Source organism: Somniosus microcephalus, chromosome 1, assembly GCF_052327205.1.
Source record: "Somniosus microcephalus isolate GS21.2 chromosome 1, FLI_Smic_1.0, whole genome shotgun sequence".
NCBI classification, from domain to species: domain Eukaryota; kingdom Metazoa; phylum Chordata; class Chondrichthyes; order Squaliformes; family Somniosidae; genus Somniosus; species Somniosus microcephalus.
In genome coordinates, this window is record NC_140987.1 from 427752518 (window position 1) to 427773661 (window position 21144).

At 39.8% G+C, this 21144-nt stretch overlaps 1 protein-coding gene across 7 annotated transcripts in view; it reads left to right on the top strand.

Moving 5' to 3' along the window:
- atrx (ATRX chromatin remodeler) overlaps positions 1-21144 on the top strand; it is a 207289-nt gene that overhangs the window by 97698 nt on the left and 88447 nt on the right. For all 7 annotated transcript variants that reach the window (XM_086000336.1, XM_086000329.1, XM_086000312.1 and 4 more), the window contains 3 exons: positions 1172-1318; positions 9213-9390; positions 18492-18629. In XM_086000336.1, the coding sequence (XP_085856462.1) occupies positions 1172-1318; positions 9213-9390; positions 18492-18629 (463 nt within the window). The remainder of the gene's footprint in view (positions 1-1171; positions 1319-9212; positions 9391-18491; positions 18630-21144) is intronic.

The following is a 21144-nucleotide window of genomic DNA, read 5'->3' on the forward strand; positions in this document are numbered from 1 at the left end:
TGATGATAGAAAGTTAAAGTTGATCAGCTTGCAGGAAAGAACCTTTTTGCTGATTTGTACAATCTGAAATGTAACCTGGTCTACGTTTAAATTAGGATGTCAGTGTCAGCACCCACTTCTCAAGCAATTGTCCAGAAACTTTGCAATTCATCTTGCCATGTGCTGTCACCCAGGCTTTACAACACCACGGGTAGGCAATTAACTGTGATCACTTTGCATTGAAAGTGTGCAATACAGTGTTTGTCTGAACAGGGTCTGGGCTGATGAAGCTCGGATCTGTCCATTCCAACCAAAACTGAGAATTTGTGAACTTAATTGGAATGTACATTTAACTTGAATATATAACATGGAGTTAATTTGCAATGGACTTTGGATTCTGCAGAAGAATGCATTTAATTGAATTGTTCATTGAACTAATGTGTACTTAAGTGGGCTTCCAGAAATGCTACCTGTCAAATTGAATTTGAACTTTTAATTTTATTTTGGCATTTGTGAATCCTCAATTTCACCGCGGTACCACAACAATAAGGGAATATAATGTGCCCCATTTTTAGATTACAGGAAACTTTGTGCTATCCGGCACCGACGGGACCGAGCTGTTGCCGTTCCCTCAAAACTGCCGGACACTCCAGCGCTAATGTTGAAAGATATGGAAGCTTTTGAGCTCCGTATCTGTCAACAAGCCCTGTTGCTTAACAGTCCAAGCGTCTCTAGCTTAGCAACAGCTTCAGCAGACCTTGCAGAGCTTGACTGTTGAAGGAAAAAAGCAACGAGAAGAAAAAAAACCTAATTAAAACGGCTCCTGATTTTTGCCGGTGGCTCGAGCATTCCGGACAGTTAGCCTCCGGATAACACACAGTTTCCTGTATTTGTGACTTTTTTATAGTTCTATTTAATATTTTTGATTTTTTAATCCTTTTTACTGTTTTTTTTACTGTCTTATTTTACTTAAGTTATTACCAATTGCTTCAAAACTGTAACTGTTCTCTAGTTATGTAAAAATAATTTTAAAGCATTATCAGCTTGGGTAGTGAACATGAGTCTAATTTTATTTTATGTTCTGCTTTGCCTTTTGGGGCATTTAGACCAAGTGCTTGTAAAGGAAAATGGACAATAACTATAATGAATAAGTGAACTTCTAAGATGCTGTTTTTTTATGTTTTGATTGTAGGTGGTGACCTTCTTGCACACCATGCTGTTGTCTGAGAAGCTAGACTACAGTACTGCTTTAATCGTTTGCCCACTTAACACCGTTCTTAATTGGATCAACGAATTTTCAAAATGGCAGGTTGGACTGGCTAATGATGAAAGTTTAGAGGTATTGTCTACCTGTTCGGATAAATCGTTTTTTTTTTTAAATGCTTTTGAGTTTCCTTGTGTAGCAATTTATAGACTGGATATCAATATTGGCTTGAAATGTGTAAGTCCTGCTAGAATCTGGTTTAACTTGATTCTCCTTTGGTCCCTGTGTTCTATTAACTGACGGCCATGCCACACTGTACATTCCAGATCTTTTCCTGATTTTTGTCACCAAACATAGGCAGTAGGCCATTCAGCCCCTTGAGACTGTTCAAACATGATGGGTGAGGGGGTAGATAAAGGGGAAGTGGAGAGACTAGAATTGAGAATCGAAGGCACAGCTAGAGAGAGCTATGAGGAGGTTTTTTGAAAGCAAAAAAAGTGGCAAATTTGAGAGAACTGGGTAGAGACCTAATGGCTAGCAGCTGCTGATGAAGTTGGGTGGGGGGGGGGGGGGTGGGGTAAGAAGTCCAGTGTTCAAAAAACTGAGGATACGGGGACTTGAGGCAGCAGGAGATTACTAAATTGGGATGGGGTGAGGTTACAGTAATTTGAAAACCAGGATGAAACGTTTGAAATTGACTGCTTCAAAATGAGGGAGAATTCTAAGCCAAAGTGAAGTAAGTAAACGCTGATTGCTTCTAATAAGTACAAGTCTCAATATATATTTTAAAACTTTCCAATTGTAAGGAGCCTCGAAGGTTACTTGCTGGTGTGGATTAGTCAGATTGTTAGGGAAAACAAATTCTCAACCATTTTTTGGCTGTGTTGTTAGTTCCCTGTTCTTTCTCTTTGCAACTCCTCTTTTCTCTCTCTCCTCTCATTCCCTCCCCCCCATTAATTGTCCACCACTTTACTTGCTCTATCCAGCCCCTCCTTCCTACTAGGTTTAGCCTCAGCTCCACAACCAGCCAGGTACTCCAGTTCCACACCAATCCCCTCCCTCCCAATCTGCATGCAACTTGACTTAGTGCAACCAATCTCGTCAGCCCTGCTCAACTCTGAAGATGGAGAGAAAACATTGAGTGACTATTTCAATCCTATCAAAATGGTATTTTTGTTCTGTTACAAATCAATTTTGTATTTTTGATGAGTTTATTTAGGGTACTTGTGATGGAAATTTTAATTTGTCCATTTAGATTGATTATTAGGTGCTTATTACATTGAATTACATAGAATATACAGCACAGAAAAAGGCCATTCAGCCCAACTAGTCTGTACTGGTGTTTACACTCCACACTAGTCTTTGTCCATTCTATTTGTGTCATTTCAGCCTTTCAGCATATCTTTCTATTTCCTTTTCTTGTGTACATGTCTAGTTTCCTTTTTGAAAGCACCTGAATTATTTACCTCAACCATTTCCTGTGGTAGAGTTCCACATTCTACCCATTCTGAGTAAAGAAATATCCTTATTTCCCTATTGAATTTATGAGTAACTATCTTGTATTTGTAGCTCCTAGTTTTGGATTCTCCCACAAGTGAAAACATTCTCTCCATCTCCCTTGCCCAACCCATACATAATGTTAACTAGTAATGATGTAAAATTTTAAACTGAGTTGCATATAAAAATGTAGACTTTTGGAAATTGTATGTTTTTTGTTGAACAGGATAGGGTTAGTGATTTTTAAGATACCTTTTGGATGATTTTTTGGGGCAGTGTAAAGTGCTATTTTGCTTCAAATTGTTAACTTTAGATTTTTGTACCTTTCACATTTTCTTTTATCTCAGCATTTCAAAAGGCTTTAGTAGCTGAATATTGCAATAGACAGGAAAAGCAGTTAACTATACTGCAGGGAAATTCTGTTAGTAACCAGGCTGCTTATTAAATTGCTTTCAGTTTCATTGAACAAATAACAGCTGTGTAAATATGTATCGGATTGTCCTAGGTAATAGATATAGAAATCCTATAAATCAAATCACCATTGCAGATATTACAGATCAAAGAGATGCTCATTTTTGAAGGGTACTAAAGAGACAATTTCATAGAATGGTTACAGCACCGAAGGAGGCCATTTAGCCAGTTGAGCCTGTGCCGGCTCTCCAAGAGCACTTCAGCTAGTCCCATTCCCCTGCCCTTTCCCTGTTGCCCTGCATATTTTTTTCATTCAGGTATTTATCCAATTCCCTTTTGAAAGCCACGATTGAGTCTGCTTCCACCACCCTTTCAGGCTGTACATTCCAGATCCTAACCACTCGCTGCGTAAAAAATTTTTTCCTCATGTCGCCTTTGGTTCTTTTGCCAATCACCTTAAATCTGTGTCCTCTGGTTCTTGACCCTTCTGCCAGTGGGAACCGTTTCTCTCTACTCTGTCTAGACCCCACATGATTTTGAACACCTCTATCAAATCTCCCCTCAACCTTCTCCGCTCCAAGAAGAACAACCCCAGCTTCTCCAGTCTATCCACATAACTGAAGTCCCTCATCCCTGGAACCATTCTTGTAAATCTTTTCTGCGACCTCTAAGGCCTTCATATACTTCCTAAAGTGCGGTGCTCAGAATTGGACACAATACTCCAGTTGAGGCTGAACCAGTGTTTTATAAAGGTTCATAAGGACATAAGTGGATAACTTCACATTTCTCCACATTATATTCCATTTGCCATGTTCTTGCCCACTCATTTAGCTTGTCTATATCCCCTTGAAGCCTCTTTGCATCCTCCTCACAACTTGCATTCCAATTTCAATTTCAATTTTTTTTATCACGTAACTAAATACAAGAAGTGAAATCTAGTCAGTGAAATGCTTTTTTCTTGACGAGCCGAGAGCACCAAGCAGCAAGAACACTTAACTGCCTGGTACGCACGGAGCCCGCAAGGACGGCAGCCATCTTCATCGGCGCCATCACAAAAAAACACATACCGACATATACACGCATACATACTTTAAATATAAATAAAGCAGACATAAAATAAATAAAAGACATTAAAAAAAAGACAGCACATAAAATGAACAAGCAATAATGTAAAAAAAAAAAAAAAAAAATTCTGCAGTAATTACATTGATATTTCTACCCAGGCTTCTAATTCCAACCCAGCTTTGTATGATCAGCAAACTTGGATATATTACATTTGGTCCCCTCATCCAAATCATTGATCTAGATTGTGAATAGCTGAGGCCCAAGCACTAATCCTTGCGGTACCCCACTAGTTACAGCCTGCCAACCTGAAAATGACCCGTTTATTCCTATTCTCTGTTTTCCGTCTGGTAACCAATCCTCAATCCATGCTAGTATATTACCCCCAATCCCATGAGCCCTAATTTTGTTTAATAACCTGTTTGGCACCTTATCGAATGCCTTCTGTAAATCCAAATACACCACATCCACTGGTTCCCCCTTATCCTGCTAGTTACAACCTCAAAATTCGTCACACGATTTCCCTTTCATAAATCCGTGTTGATTCTGCCGAATCCTATTATTTTCTAAGTGCCCTGTTACCATGTCCTTAATAATAGATTCTAGCATTTTCCCTACTTTCTTAAATAGTGGGATTACATTTGCTTCCTTCCAATCCGTGGGAACGGTTCTAGAATCTATGGAATTTTGGAAAATGACAACCAATGCATCCACTACCTCTATAGCCACCTCTTTCAAAACCCTAGGATGTAGGCCATCCGGTCCAGGGGAATTATCAGCTTTCAGCCCCATTAATTTCTCCAGTACTTTTTTAACTAATTATAATTTCTTTCAATTCCTCATTCCCGCTAGACCCTTGGTTCTCCACTATTTCTGGGAAGTTTTTTGCATCTTCTGTGAAGACAGACACAAAGTATTTGTTACATTTTTCTGCCATTTCCTTATTCCCCATTATAATTTCTCCTGTCTCAGCCTATAAGGGACCCACATCTTTTCCTTTTTACGTGCCTAATTTCTTGGTCCTCCTTTGCTGAATTCTAAAATCCTCCCAATCCTCAGGCTTACTATTTTTGGCAACATTATAAGCCTCTTCCTTTGATCTAACACTATCTTTAACTTCTCTTGTTAGCCACAGTTGGACCACTTTTCCTGTGGGGGTTTTTGTGCCTTTAAAGGAATGTATATTTGTTGTAAATTATGTATTAGTTCTTTAAATGCTAGCCGTTGCTTCTCTACCGTGATGCCTTTTAATGTAATTTCCCGATCTACTTTAGCCAAACCACCCCTCATACCTACGTAGTTTGCTTTGTTTCGATTTAAGGCCCTAGTTTCGGATTTAACTAAATCACTTTCAAACTCAATATGAAATTCTATCATATTATGGTCACTCTTCCCTAAAAGCCCCTTTACTACAAAGTTATTAATTAATCCTTTCTCATTGCACAATACTAGATCTAAAATAGCTTGTTCCCTAGTTGGTTCCTCAACATACTGATCTAAAAAAACTATCTTGCATACATTCCATTAATTCGTCCTCCAAACTATTACTGCAAATTTGGTTTGCTCAGTCTGTAGATTAAAGTCCCCCATGATTACTGTATTACCCAGGTTACATGCGCCTCTAATTCCCAGATTTTATACTCTAGCCTATAAACAACTCCCACCAATGTTTTCTGCCCCTTGCTGTTTTTGTTCCATCCAAACTGATTTTACTTGATTTTCGGAGCTAAGATCCTTTCTCTCTACTGTCTTTCTCCCATCCTTTATTATCAGGGCTACCCCTCCTCCTTTTTCCATTTTGCCTATCTCTTAAAGTTAAGTATCCTAGAATATTTAGTTCCCAACCTTGGCCACATTACAACCATGTCTCCGTAATGGCTATTAGATCACACCTATTAATTTCTATCTGCGCTATTCCTCATAACTTCCTTGCTTTTGTACTCTATGCCTCTATTTGAGGCCAAGGATCCCGTATGCTTTTTTAACTGCTTTCTCAACCTGCCCTGCCACCTTCAGTGATTTGTGCGCATATATCCCCAGGCCTCTGTTCATGCACCCCCTTTAGAATTGTACCCTTTAGTTTATATTGCCTCTCCTCGTTCTTCTTACCAAAATTTATCACTTTGCACTTTTTGCATTAAATTTCACCTGCCACGTGTCTGCCCATTTCACTAGCCTGTCTGTTTTCTTGAAGTCTATCATTATCCTCCTCGCTGTTCACTATACTTCCAAGTTTTGTGTCATCTGCAAATTTTGAAATTGTGCCCTGTACACCCAAACCCAAGTCCAAGTCATTAATATATATGAAGAAAAGCAGTGGTATTAGTACTGACCCTTGGGGAACACCATTGTATATACCGTTCACCACTACTGTTTCCTGTCACTTAGCCAATTTTGTATCTGTGCTGACACTGTCCCTTTTATTCCATGGGCTTCAACTTTTGCTGGCAAGCCTATTATGTGACACTTTATCAAACGTCTTTTGGAAGTCCAGGTACACCACATCAACCGCATTGCCCTCATTAACCCTCTCTGTTACCGCATCAAAAAACTCAATCAAGTTAGTTGAACACGATTTACCTTTAACAAATCCGTGCTGGCTTTCCTTAATTAATCCACACTTGTCCAAGTGACCTGTTAATTTTGTCCCTGATTATCATTTCTAAAAACTTCCCCGCTACCGAGGTTAAACTGATTGGCCTGTAGTTGTTGGGTTTATCCTTGCACCCTTTTTTGAATAAGGGCGTAACATTTGCAATTCTCCAGTCCTCTGGCACCATTCCTGTATCTAAGGAGGATTGGAAGATTATGGCCAGTACTTCTACGATTTGCACCTTAACTTCCCTCAGCATCCCAGGATGCATCCCATCTGGTCCTGGTGACATCTACTTTAAGTACAGCCAGCCTTTCTAGTACCTCCTAATCAATTTTAGCCCGTCCAGTATCTCCACTACCACTTCTTTCGCTATGACTTTGACAGCATCTTCCTTGGTGAAGACAGTTGCAAAGTACTTATTTAGTACCTCAGCCATGCTCTCTGCCTCCATGCGTAGCTCTCCTTTTTGGTCCCTAATTGGCCTCACCCCTCTTACTACCCGTTTACTATTTATATGCCTGTAGAAGACTTTTGAATTCCCTTTTTATGTTGGCTGCCAATCTATTCTCATACTTTCCCTGTGCCCCTCTTATTTTCTTTTTCACTCCCCCTCTGAACTTTCTATATTCAATCTGATTCTCAACCTGACATCTGTCATACGCACGCTTTTTCTGCTGCATCTTACTCGCTATCTCTTTTGACATCCAGGGAGCTCTGACTTTGGTTGCCCTACCTTTCCTCCTTGTGGGAATGTACCTCGACTGTACCCAAACCATCTCCTCTTGAAAGGCAGCCTATTGTTCAATTACAGTTTTGCCTGCCAATCTTTGATTCCAATTTACCCGGGCCAGATCCGTTCTTAACTCACTGAAATTGGCATTCCTCCAATTAATTAAGTATTTTTAATCTAGATTGCTCCCTGTCCTTTTCCATAGCTAATCTAAACCTTAAGATACTATGCTAACTGTTCCCTTAATGTTCCCCTGCTGACACTTCTCCCACCTCATTCCCCAGAACCAGATCCAATGCCTCCTTCCTCGTTGGACCTGAAACGCACTGATCAAGAAAGTTCTCCTGAACACACTTTAGAAATTCTTCCCCCCCCCCCCCACTGCCCTTTACACTATTACTACCCCAGTCTATATTAGGATAGTTGAAGTCCCCCATTATCACTGCTCTATAGTTCTTGCACCTCTGTAATTTCCCTGCAAATTTGCTCCTCTATGTCCTTCCCACTGGTTGACAGCCTATAGAATACACCTAGTAGTGTAATGGCACCTCTATTATTTCTTAACTCTAACCAAATAGATTCTGCCCTTGACCCCTCCAGGAAATCTTGTCTCTCCAGCACTGTAACATTCTCCTTAATCAATACTGCCACCTCTCCTCCTTTCTTTCATTCCCTTTCTTTCCCGAACACCTGATCCAGGAATATTTAATACCCAATCCTGCCCTTTTTGAGCTAGGTCTCAGTTATCGCCGCAACATCGTATTCATGAACGTAGAGACATGGGGCAATATAATTGCAAATATGAGGAGCAGAATAAGCTCCCAGAATCATCTCCTAACTGACCAATTAGGAATTGAACTAGTGTCAATTGGAGATGATCTCCTGATATTAGTGAGCAAGTTACACTACCTCAGACCACTTTAACTTCTTTGTTTAATCTGTTCTCTTTGAGAGGCAAGTTGTTTAAGATTGTCATTGGTCACTTTCCATGTCCATAGACATTACATTGTTCCAGTCCTCTATGTAGTGAGTACTGTTTAACTTCCACATAGAACTACAGCACAGACTCGGTCCATTTAGTTTCACCGTAGCACTTGTTTCCGTTTACAAAAATTGTGTAGCCTTGGATTTTGCTATTTTTGATTTTGTGTTCAATGCAAAATATAATTGAAGTTTGAACTTCAAAAGACTATTGGTGAAGTTTTTAGAGTAACACGTTCAGTTTCTAGCATCTTCCAGTCAATAAACAGTCCAATGTTTACGACGTTTAATGGGTAAAAAGCCTCTGCCATGATCACTTATTTCTGATTTGGCTAAAAGTGTGTAAAATTAATATTGCCATAATGTTAGGTAATATCCTGAACAATTTGTTCATTGTGGTATATCAGTAATTCCTGAATCAGAAGGTCTGCCTCTCAATACAAAACATAACAGATGTGCTTTTAGTACTTATCATGAGATGCCACAAAAGCTGAGATTCTGGAAACCGTGGAAGTTCAAGGCTCATTGAACAGACCGTTACCACGGTGACTTGTCATAGTATAATGCTGCTGCACAATCATAGATGTGTTTGGTGATATATCCCTGGTAGACACCCTTTAGGAGTTTCTACTTTGTTAGAAAATGTTATTTGACAATTTGTTTTGCACCCTTCATTGTTTTAAACCCTCAAATCTTTTGTGTTGTGACTGGTATTCAAAGTATAGTTCAGTGAGTTTTTTTCTGTTCTAAAGGTAAATGAATTAGCTACAGTTAAACGTCCTCAGGAACGGTCCTACATGCTTGAAAGATGGATGGAAGATGGGGGTGTCATGATTCTCGGTTATGAAATGTACCGTAATCTTGCACAAGGCAGGAATGTGAAAAGCAGGAAGATGAAAGAAATATTCCAGAGGACTTTAGTAAACCCTGGTGAGATGGTTCATCTTTTATGGATTCAGTGCTCTTCGAAAATGTTGATAAATTTACAATTTGCCACTCGCCTTACGGATATCATAAGTCAGTGTACAAAACCATTTTTACAAATGTTAATGAAAATTAGCGCATAGAGATTAAAAGCAGTTTAAAATGCTATATTTTAAGATTATCAAAGTTATGCTACAATATATTTTATTGAGTTGCTGATATTATGGCAGTGCAATGGAAATTGAACAAAAATATGGTATTTGAGACCAAGGGTAAGTGTGGCAGTTTTAAGATCTTTGCACTGTTTCATGCTTGTATAAATTAAGAGGGGAGAACCCATCAATCTGACCAAGAACAAAATTTGTGTTGATTTGAGTGGTGGTACAAGTAACCAAGTAGACTTAGCTTTGAGTGCATATATAATACAGGAAACTTTGTGCTATCCGGCACCCACGGGACCGAGCTGCTGCCGTTGCCTCAAAACTGCTGTACTCTCCAGAGTTAATGTTGAGCGATACGGAGATTCTTATCTCCGTATTTGACAACAAACACTGTTGCTTAGCAACAGCTTCTAAACACTCGGGTGTGGCCCTAAAGCTCTGAAGCTGTTGCAATAGCTACAGACCTTGCACAGCTTGACTGTTCAAACAAAGCAAAAAAAACAAACAAAAAGAATAAAAAACGGCTGCTGATTTTTGCCGGTGGCTCCAGATTGCCGGATAGCTCACCTCCGGATAGCGCAAAGTTTCCTGTATTGAGATTAGTCTTGGCAAGCATCCTGCCAACACATTTTTGCAATTTAGAGGTAATCCTTTTTAGACAGCCACAAATTGTGGAAACATGGAATGTTGCACCCAATCATGTCATTGATTTTCTTGTAACTGTAGCTGACTTGGCACATGTTAACTTGTTTACTTGGTCTGGGCTACTAACGAAGCAAAATCAGATGTACCATGAATGATGTACACTTTCACTGCATCTGCAAATGTAATTTTGTTTTCATTTCCAAAATTTAAAAAAAATCCAGCTAAAGCAGATCTACTTCATGTCTACCTGAGTTTTGATGCCAGAATACAAGTTCAGATACAATCCAAGGCAAGCTGCCCATGACCGTCTACTTCCCAATGCAACTCTAGTGCCTTCTGAGCAGTTTAATGGTTTGCTACTCATCTGACTTTCCAACATTGTCCCCAGCAGTGAAGTTCTCTCCACTTCATATGTAGATTTGTCATGCTGTTGAAAAATTTGGCAATATTTGCAGGTTAATTCCTTTTCAATGTCTCCTTGCAATTGGTTAAATCTTGTATAATTGCAAAATACTGCGGATGCTGGAAATCTGAAATAACAGAAAATGCTGGAAATACTCAGCAGGCCAGGCAGCATCCGTGGAGAGAGAAACAGAGTTAACGTTTCAGGTCTGGGACCCTTCATCAGAACTGGAAAAAGCTGGAGATGTAACAGATATTAAGCAGGTGCAGAGACAGGGGGCGGGGGGGGCGGCGTGGGGTTAGGAGGGGAGGAAGAAATAGAAAGAATATCCTGTACTTTTGTAAGAGGCAGGAAAGATAAAATGTTGCAAATGGGAATGGCAAAAATCATACTGCATGAAAAATGGGGGCAGGGATAATTACCTGAAATTGTTGAACTCAATGTTGAGTCCGGCTTTATCAGAACTGGAAAAAGCTGGAGGTGTAACATATTAAGCAGGTGCAGGTTAAATCTTGTTCTGTGTATGGGCTTTTTGCTCCAACGCACTGCCATGTAAAATTGGGGGCCATTAACCAATTTTCCCCCTAATTTTTTTGGGGGGGAGGTGCGTGGTCAATTTAATGGGCTGCGTGGCTCACTCAAAGTTTCGCATGTGTGCGAAACTTCACATTTAAAAAGCTGGTCCTGGCAGACAGCTGCGCAGCTTAGAGGGAACGTTGCCATTAACTGCCTATCTCTTCCCCCTGATTTAGATAGTGGCAAGATTTGAAGAGTAAGTCACTTGATTTTGCAATTATTTTGCAGAACCACTTGACAACATGTCTGGTTTCCATTATACAGAAACCTCCCCCTTTTTTATATTGCAATTTTGGCAACACTGGAACAACTGCATGGTCAAGAGTCAACTTTACCACTCTAGGCTCAGGTATTCCTTGGTGTTGGGGAGTCCCATATAGGACAGTAATGTTAAAATTGGACTTTGCTTTGAACCTGCTCATTTAGATGGCAATCCTGAATTCAATGGTAAACATTGGTGAATGTTGTGTCCATATAGGATGCACAGAAGTGTTGGTTGACTGGCCTTCCCTTTTGGAGTTTCCACCCTCACTCTTCTGTCTGATGCAGCTCTACCTGGTGCATCCCCAGAGTTGTCCCTATTGAGGTCAGGAGTTCATTAAAGGCTGTGCTTTTGGGACCATAAATGCCACTTAAATATTGATGCACACTTGCTCTTAGTCCAACTAAGGGTTGTCATCTTTTAAAATGAACTTATTTGTGAAATTGGCACCTTTTTAAGTTGATTGAATGTTGCCCTTCATTATACAGCAGTGAGGAGTAGTTGTAACTCCTTGACCGAACATTTGCCACTACATTCCTGACCAGTAGAGTTCAAGAACGCTGTTCCTGCCATTTTGATTGTTGTGGTAACCAAATTTTCGATATGTTTGCATGAAAGTTGCAACCAAAACAAGCAAGAAGCATCATTTCTGCAATGACTTGGTTTCCTCTCAATAGCATAATTATAGATCTCAACCATACAATCGCCCAAAATCAAGTGTTCGCTTCAGGTTCTACAGACCCTGCTCTTGTGTATGTTTTGTGACCTAATGGTTTTCAGAGATGGTTGTTAACATCTAGTTCTACATAGAATTGAAAAGAAAATGTAAATTCTATACAATGTTGCCTTGTACCTCACATCAAATATCCATTTCTAATGAGCTCTAATTCTGCAGTTGCAATGCGCTGTCTTGTTTCTGAATGTTTACTTTGAACATTAAAATCTGAATTACTTAGATAATGTGCATGATTTTGTTTTCCCTTCAGAACACTGGAGCAGGTTGAGATTACAGTATATATCTCTTACCAAGTGGCGGTAACTACCTTTCTGAGCCACACATCAGGGACGCAATCTATCTGACCTTATTACAGTTCATAGGAAATGAAAAGAAAAAAGTTGGCACAACAAATTGAGAGTCTGGAAAACATGATGCTGTAAAGCTTAAAATATTGAACAAGTAACCTAACTTAGTTTGCCAGTGGCTGTAGTGGGGAAGGCGGTTAACATCAATTAATTTGTAATTGCAAATGGTTGCCAGCCTGCAGCAGCTTTTTTTTTAATGACCTCTTCATCTCCAAAAAAGTTGAAAAGTCCGCAGGTTCTTATCTTGAAGTTTTGACTGTGCAAAAAAAAAAAAGGCCGTTTATTCCAAATCTTTGAACTCTTAAAAGAAATTGGTCTGTTTAAACTTGATTGCTGTGATTGCTTCCTCTGTATACTAAACCTGTTGGCTGTTAGATAAAGGACGGCTAATTTTTTTGACTGAACAATGGATTTTGATTTTGATTTTTTTTCCTTTCTCCCCGGCCTCCTGCTCTTGCCATCCAACAAAATGTATTTATATATGTCTTTTCCCCTCTCCCTTCCACTATCTTCCAGCAGAGCAAGCAACTAGTTGTGTTTGGGACATTTGAATTGCTCTGTGGATCGTTATGCCTGAAATTTATCATAAAAATGCAAAAAGGAGCATCCCCCCCCCATGTTAAATGTTGTCTTAACCACCCCTTGTAAGGAAAAATAGCCATGTGATTATATTTCATCTGATGGGCTGGAGTCACTGCACTTCAAAAATTGACCATTTTTCTTTAGCAAATGTTTAGTTTAGTTTTTTGAAGTCGTCTAAATAAACTAGTAACTACCCTGATTACTCAGCAGGTTTATTCAGCAAGTAGCTGAGCTTTATAGAGGAGAAAGGTCGCTGATTCAATGCATAGTTGGGGCTAAGTTAGTTATTCTCAGCCAGGATGTTAATCAGACTAAAATGGCATCAGTGGTACTGTTGGAGAGAAGAAAATCAACAACTCCACCATTACCTTTGGAGACTCTTACGATTTTAATCTTGGCCCCCACCTTTTCCTCATCTATATGCTTCCCTTTGACAACATTGCCTGCAGAGATGGGATCAGCTTCCACATGTATGCTGGTAACACCTAGCTCTAACCCTCCACTGACTGGCAGACAGTTGTCTGACATTCAGTTTTTGATGAGCCATGATTTCCTTCAGCTAAATGATACCAAAGCTGTCCTCTTCAGCCCTGCCACAAACTCCATATCCTGCCACCGATTGAATCCCCCTCTCCAGCCATTGTTTCAGGCTGAGCCAGACTGTTTGCAACCTCGATGCCCTATTTGACCCCGAGCTGACTTTCTGACTCCATATTCCTCTCCATCACAAAGACGACCTACTTCCACCTCCATAACATTGCCTACCCCTCTGTCCCTGACCCACCCCATTTGCTACTTAAGCCCTCATCCATGCTTTTGTCATCTTCAGACTTGTCTTCTCCCATGCTCACCTGGCTGGCTGGCCTCCCACCTCCTCTCAGCTTTAGTTCATTCAAAACCTTGCTGCCTGTAACCTAGCCTGCACCCAGTCCCACTTGCCCATCACCCCTGTGCCTGCTGACTTGCGTTGGTTCCCAGTTCATCAATGCCTCATATTTAAAATGTTCTTCCTTGTGTTTAAATCGTTTCATGGCCTCGCTCCTCTAACTTTGCAGCCTCTGCCGGCACTACAACTTTGCTGGCCCCTGCCCCTGAATTCTCGGTTCATCTGAATCTGGCCTTTTGTGCATGCTCCACTCCCCTTGCCTCACCATTGGTGCCTGTGCCTTATGTCGGCTAGGCCCCATGCTCTTGAATTAGTTCCCTAAACCAGTGCCACCCCCCTCTCCCTCCCCTCCTTTAAACCCCACCTCTTTGACCAAGCATCATCCTGGTGAATCTACGGCAAAACAGTGACTACACTTAAAATAAATAAATAATAATAATAATTAGTTGGCTGTGAAATGCTTTGTGATGTTCTGAGTGTGAAAAGTGCTATATAAATATAAAATCATTTGTTCTTGTGCAGTACCAGCAATGGTAAGAATCCAGTAGTGGTCTGTAACTTGTTCAGTTTGTCATGTAGATTAGTTTCATGTCATAACATTGAAATATATATTTATTTTTCTTGGGTATGAAGCATAAAAGTAAGGAGTATCTTCCTGGTATTGTAACATGCTGCTTAGTTTTAGAGGGTAGGACCGTTGACTTGTAAGAAATGTTCCTCCTTGTTCAACACCTTCCTGCTGAAGGATGGGATTTATTTTTTTCAAAATTGCCCTCCATCATAATGCCATCTCTTCATATTGACAAAATAAACCATTTTGTGCGTGTGCTGATGTTTGTTCCATAGAGGAGATGTGGTGAGGAGTAAAATAAATGGCTGGCACCAGTTGTGACTTTAATGGTGTGTGGTTTATTTTGAATAAACCACTTGTATTCTATACTATAGATTTTTACAATTTTTAAACATTTTATTTGGTAGCAACACAAAGCTAAGTTAGAAATTGAAAAGCACTTCAGAGTCTCTATAGCATTAGAAGCTATCATCCAAGTATTGAAGGTCCACCACTGTGATGCAACAGTATTAGTTTTATATACTTTTCCTGCTTGTACAGAGGGTCAGAGGGACCTTGGTGTACATGTACATAGATCCCTGAAGGCAGCGGAACAGGTAGATAAGGTGGCTAAAAAGGCATATGGGATACTTGCCTTCATTAGCCGAGGCATAGAATATAAGAGCAGGGAGGTTATGATGGAGCTGTACAAAACGCTGGTGAGGCCACAGCTGGAGTACTGTGTGCAGTTCTGGTCACCTCGCTATAGGAAGGATGTGATTGCTTTGGAGAGGGTGCAGAGAAGATTCACCAGGATGTTACCTGGGATGGAGTGCCTCAGCTATGAAGAAAGACTAAACAGGCTGGGGTTGTTTTCCTTGGAGCAAAGAAGGCTGAGGGGGGAACCTGATTGAGGTGTACAAAATGATGAGGGGCATAGATAGGGTAGACAAAGAGGAAGTTTTCCCCTTAGTAGGGGGGTCAATAACAAGGGGGCATAGATTCAGGGTAAGGGGCAGGAGATTTAGAGGGGATTTGAGGAGGAACTTTTTCACCCAGAGGGTGGTTGGAATGTGGAACTCAATGCCTAAAAGGGTGGTAGAGGCAGGAACCCTCACAACATTCAAGAAGCATTTGGATGAGCACTTGAAATGCCATTGCATACAAGGCTATGGACCAAATGCTGGAAAATGGGATTAGACTGGACAGGGATGGATGGGCGGCGCAGACACGATGGGCCGAAGGGCCTCTTTCTGTGCTGTAAAACTCTATGACTCTAAGATGGGTTTAAATGTTCTTTAAAATAGTGCTAAGAAATTATTGTACCTGCTGAAAAAATGTGCTGCACCAGTAGATGGCAGCAAACAACTCACATTTATATCGTGCCAATAATATAAAAAAAATCTACGGTGCTTCACCAATGGAATTAGACCGGGAACTGCGTGCTGAACCATGGATGGTGAAATCAGCAGGGACGACAGCCTCGTGCTTTAAGGAAGGGTTTCAAGGAAGAGCAAGAATTGGAGAGGTGAATGGGTTTAGGAAGGAGTTTTCTATGTGAGGTAAAGGTGGCTGAGGGCTGTCCCATCAGTTGTGGCGTAAAGAACGGGAAGGGGGATTCAAAAAGGCCAGAGTCCAAAGATCGATTTATGGCAGGATAATGGAAAAGGAAAACAACTTCACTTATCTGCTTGAGAATTCTGAAGTATGGAAAGAAAGTTGCTGTGGGATTAAGGAGAAAAAGACTTTGAGTGTAAACAGATATGGTAGAAACTGGTGTTAGTCTGCTTAATTTGAAACTTTAAAGCTGCTAGCTGGTCTGTTTTCAACAGTAGAAGATTTTTTTTTTCACTAACCTTCAAAAAGTATATTATAGTATATGTTTTAGGACAATAAAACGTTAGTCATTTTAATTGAGAAACCCAGTGCAAGACACCAAAAATGGAAGAGAAAGCATGGAAAATCAAAAAGTAGTCATTAGGTGAGGTTCTGGAAAAGAAACAGTTCGATGATGCAATGAGTTTCTCTCCATGTGAGGGTGCAGAGAGAAGTAAGTGCATCGTGGACATCATACTTGGAGCTTGAGGGGAAACAATGCTGTTCAAATTAGAGAACTTCAGAAATTTTGAGTGGCGATGCTATATTGTAAAGCTGTGAAAGGATTGAAGATATTAGATCTGAAGGGGAGATAAACTCTCGCTGAATTAACCAATACTTTCTAGATGTTGAGATCTGTTACTGCAACCGAGAGACCGTCTACTCTTAATAATTCAAATACAGGAAACTTTGGTTTATCCGGAGGTTGTATGGCCAGAAACCTCGATCTAACGGCAGAAATCAGCAGCCGTTTTGGTTAGGTTTTTTTTCTTCTAGCATTTTTTTTTTTTAAACAGTCAGTCTCTGGAAAGCCTCTCTGAAGCTGTTGCTAAGCTACAGAGACGCTTCCAAGGTACGGGCTGACTGTTTACAAGCTGTTGCTAAGCAACAGTGTTGTCAGATACGGAGATGAAAACCTCCGTATCCTTCAACATTAACGCTGGTCTGTCTGGAAGTTTTCATAGATCGGCATCACGTCGGTGCCGGATATCGCGAAGTTTCCTGTAATATGATTTGACACTAAATTCCTATTAGCCTGTTGCTTGATTCGAATTATTGAATAATTCAACTTTTAGTGCAAAATACAACTGAACTGTCAGGAGTAAACTAGTGTTCTGTGCATTGGGATTGCTGTTTAAAGACTGCTTGGGAACAGGCATTATATGGTAGTCTACTTATAACGTAATTGAAATGGAACTCCGAATTCCATTTTCTGGTGATGGGTTGGGGGGCGGGGTGATTTGCAATACACCTGTTGGTCATAAGTTGCTGAGAATTAGTTGTGAAGCATCAAACAGCAAAAATTACAATTGAGAGAAACAAGAGAACAATATGTGCTATAAATTGCCTTGAGGAATTATAGGGCAATTCACTAGGAGCACAGCAAATGGTGGGGTGGAGGATAGTGGCAGACAGTTCGAGGATCTGTTGGGGCCAAAGAAAAGTTATGAAAAGTTTTAATTAAAAAACTTGAACTTCCCCAGTTCACCAAACTGCATCAATATGGCTGCTGGCTGAGACAAAATAGGGTACTCCACAATGACACTCAGTGGCCAAAGCCTGCAACTACATGCAGACAATGTTTGGCCTTTGTTCTATGTACTGTTAAGTTGCTGCTGTTTTAGAAGCTAATGCTACATGTATTTAAAATCGAAAAAACTTACCACAGCATGACCTAGAAGTTTAATATGTAGTGCAGTTAATTATTGACACTTGCTATCAGTTTTGCCATTGATGGGACTTTTCAATGCATATTGCAATGGAATGTTGTGACCCATTCAGTGATTTTAATAACTGTTCATAAAACTATTTCTTTAAAAAGTGTATAACAATACTTTGAATTATAGTGTTATGGTTATAGAGTTGTGGAAAATCTATATGTATTGCTGAAATATTCTTGCTGCTTCACATTATCTGTTGCACAATATTTACTTAAAGGGTTCAATGTATTTACCAGGTGGCCTACTATTCAGGTTGGCACAGCTAGCTACAATTCTGTAAATTGAATAAAGGTGCTAAATTTATGTAGTTATAGTAAACGTAGCTGTGATACAGATGCCTTGGAATGTTTTGATCTTTGTGTTGCAGCTTTGGGATTCCCTGTCTACCAGTGTGTATAAAACATTGCATATGTTTGATACATAAAATTAATCCAACAGGGTTGTTTGTTAGCTGTTCTTGATTAATTTCCCTTGCATATTGAGTTCTGTGTTCTAAGCATTGCTTTGCCAAAACAGAAATGCTGTGGTTATAATATTTTATGGTGGTGGTTTGTTATATATTTAGAAGAGATTTCTACCAGGGCTTTTGGGTTTAAAAAAAAATCATACAAATTATTTTAAATGGCTTGGTTTCTTCTGTAGGTCCCGACTTTGTTGTGTGTGATGAAGGCCACATACTTAAAAATGAAGCTTCAGCAATATCAAAGGCAATGAATTCTATTAGAACAAAACGGAGGATTATTCTTACTGGAACACCATTACAGAATAATCTAGTAGAATGTAAGTAATTTTGTTTTATCATTTTCCCATGTAAAATTTTTTTGTTGAATTCATTATCTTCATGAATTACAGAAGCATGTTAAAAGTAGGAATGGAAATTCATTTTTGTTTTTTATATAGAATATACAGCACAGAAACAGGCCATTCGGCCCAACTGGCCCCTGCCAGTGTTTGTGCTCCACACAAACCACCTCCCACCCCTCTTACTCTATCAGCATTGCCTTCTATTCCTTTCTCCCTTCTATTTATCTAGCTTCCCCTTAAATGCATCTATTCCAAGTTTATAAAGATTCTATTGCATCACTTGCAGTTGCACTGTAACCAGGCTGAAGATGAAGCACTGCAAAAGTGGTTTCGCATCAAACAATAAATGCCACGCTGATGCTGGTTTGGCTGTAGTTGCACTTCAATTATTGTTTAAATTAATACCTTTTTTAAATGTTAAAAATTACCACAAAGCAGAAACCACATCTGACTGATGCAAAATATGCAATATAATTAGAATATAAAATAAAAATGCTGCAATCAGTAATAATTTAGTCCCTATAAAGATTTCTCAGTGCCAATTTGAATGCTCATTACTTACAAAAATAATCAACTGAAGCACTCCAAACAAATGTAAATTTGTGTGTACTGGTAAGTATAAACTACTGCTTTTCTAATAAATCATTAAAAAGGGACAATAAAAAAAGTCTTGGATTCCTTTAACTTTTGTGGGCAGGAAGAAAGGAGCAAGAGCCTAAAACTCACCTCTATAGGACTGTGCATGGAACTTTAGCTCAAAATGATCACCAATCATACCTGCAAACCTTTTGCGTGAAATACGCACATTTTCCAACATCTACTTTAAGAATGCATGGAGAACCAGGTCGTTTGGATTATATTGTCAGTACAGGAAACTTTGGTTTATCCGGAGGTTATATGTCCGGAATACTCGATCTAACGGCAAAAATCAGGAGCCGTTTTTTTTAGTTCTCGTTGCTTTTTTTTCCCCCCAGTCAGGCACTGCAAGGTCTGTAGCTATAGCAACAGCTTCAGCTAGAGATGCTTGCAGCTGCAGCCGACTGTTTAGAAGCTGTTGCTAAGCAACAGTGTTGTCAGATACGGAGATGAAAACCTCCGTATGCTTCAACATTAACTTTGTATGTCCGGCAGTTTTGATAGATCTGCAACAGCTCGGTCCCGTCGGTGCCGGATATCTCAAAGTTTCCTGTACTTGGAACTAGTCGATCTCTGAAGCAAGAGACAGAGTAATGGTTCTATAGTTGCCATAACAACTTCACACACAAGCACTTGCAACTGTTCCACACACACACACAGCCCATCCATCGCTTCATACTTAATACTAGCATAAATAAAGACAAACATCATGAATACCTCGCATTATGAAAAGTTCCATGTTCCTGCACCTAGATTGTGGGTAACACTATATTTGTAACACTATAGTATTCATCATTTGAAAGAACTTTAGAAAAATTCTTGAGTTGAAAAGTAAAAAACGAAGTGACTTTTGTGATTGCTGTAAATGCATGCATCCCTTTTACAACTAAGTAGTCTAAAAGGTAAATTCACATTCCTTTTAAAACACAAATCGGGAATATTTAATTTATTGGCCTCAACAGTTTCTCACTCAAGGGACACTTAATATCCTTGTGATTATTAACACACTTCTGATTGGCTGATTATTTAATTTGCTCCTTGCTCCAAAACTCTATTAATAAAGCATGGAGAAGTAGGCACCTGTCTGTGATTCTAATCTTTCAGGTAATAAGATTAAAGCTTTTCTTTTCCACAAGGAGCAACTTGAAATCTGAGAACTCCAACTGACTAATAGAAATCTGTAACTTGTTTTTGAATTATGTTTAGTCAAGCCCAGTTGCTGACATTTAAAGCATTATTCACTTAACCTTGAAATGAGCATATTTGTCAGTCATGTTGACTGAAGCTAATGACTTGGGAAATGGCTTTATTAGCCCTTACTTTTTTTGTGTTTTCCTACCTCCATGTTCTCTCCGAGCTCATCTTGTCCATGAGACCCAACTCCTGCTCTCTCAACTTATTCCCATTAAACTGCTGACCACCTAATTTCCCTTCCTGGCTCCAATGCTAGATGACATTGTAAACGGTTCCCTCTCCCGAGTTCGAAGGTTGTGGGTTCATGTACCACTCCAGAGACTTGAGCATATAATCTAGGCCAACACTTCAGTACAGTTGCACTGTCGGAGGTGCTGCCATTCGGATGAATCGTTACACCGAGGCCCTAACTGGTTTCTTGGGTGGATGTTAAAGATCCCATGGCACTATTGAAAAGTGAGCAGGGGAGTTATTCCTGGTTTCCTGGCCAATGTTTATCCTTCAACCATCATCACTACAACAGATTATCTGGTCGTCATCTCATTGTTGTTTGTGGGACCTTGCTGTGTGCAAATTGTCTGCTGCATTTCCCACATTACAACAGTGCCCACACTTAAAAAGTACCTCGGTGACTCAAGTGTTTTGGGACCTCCTGAAGTTG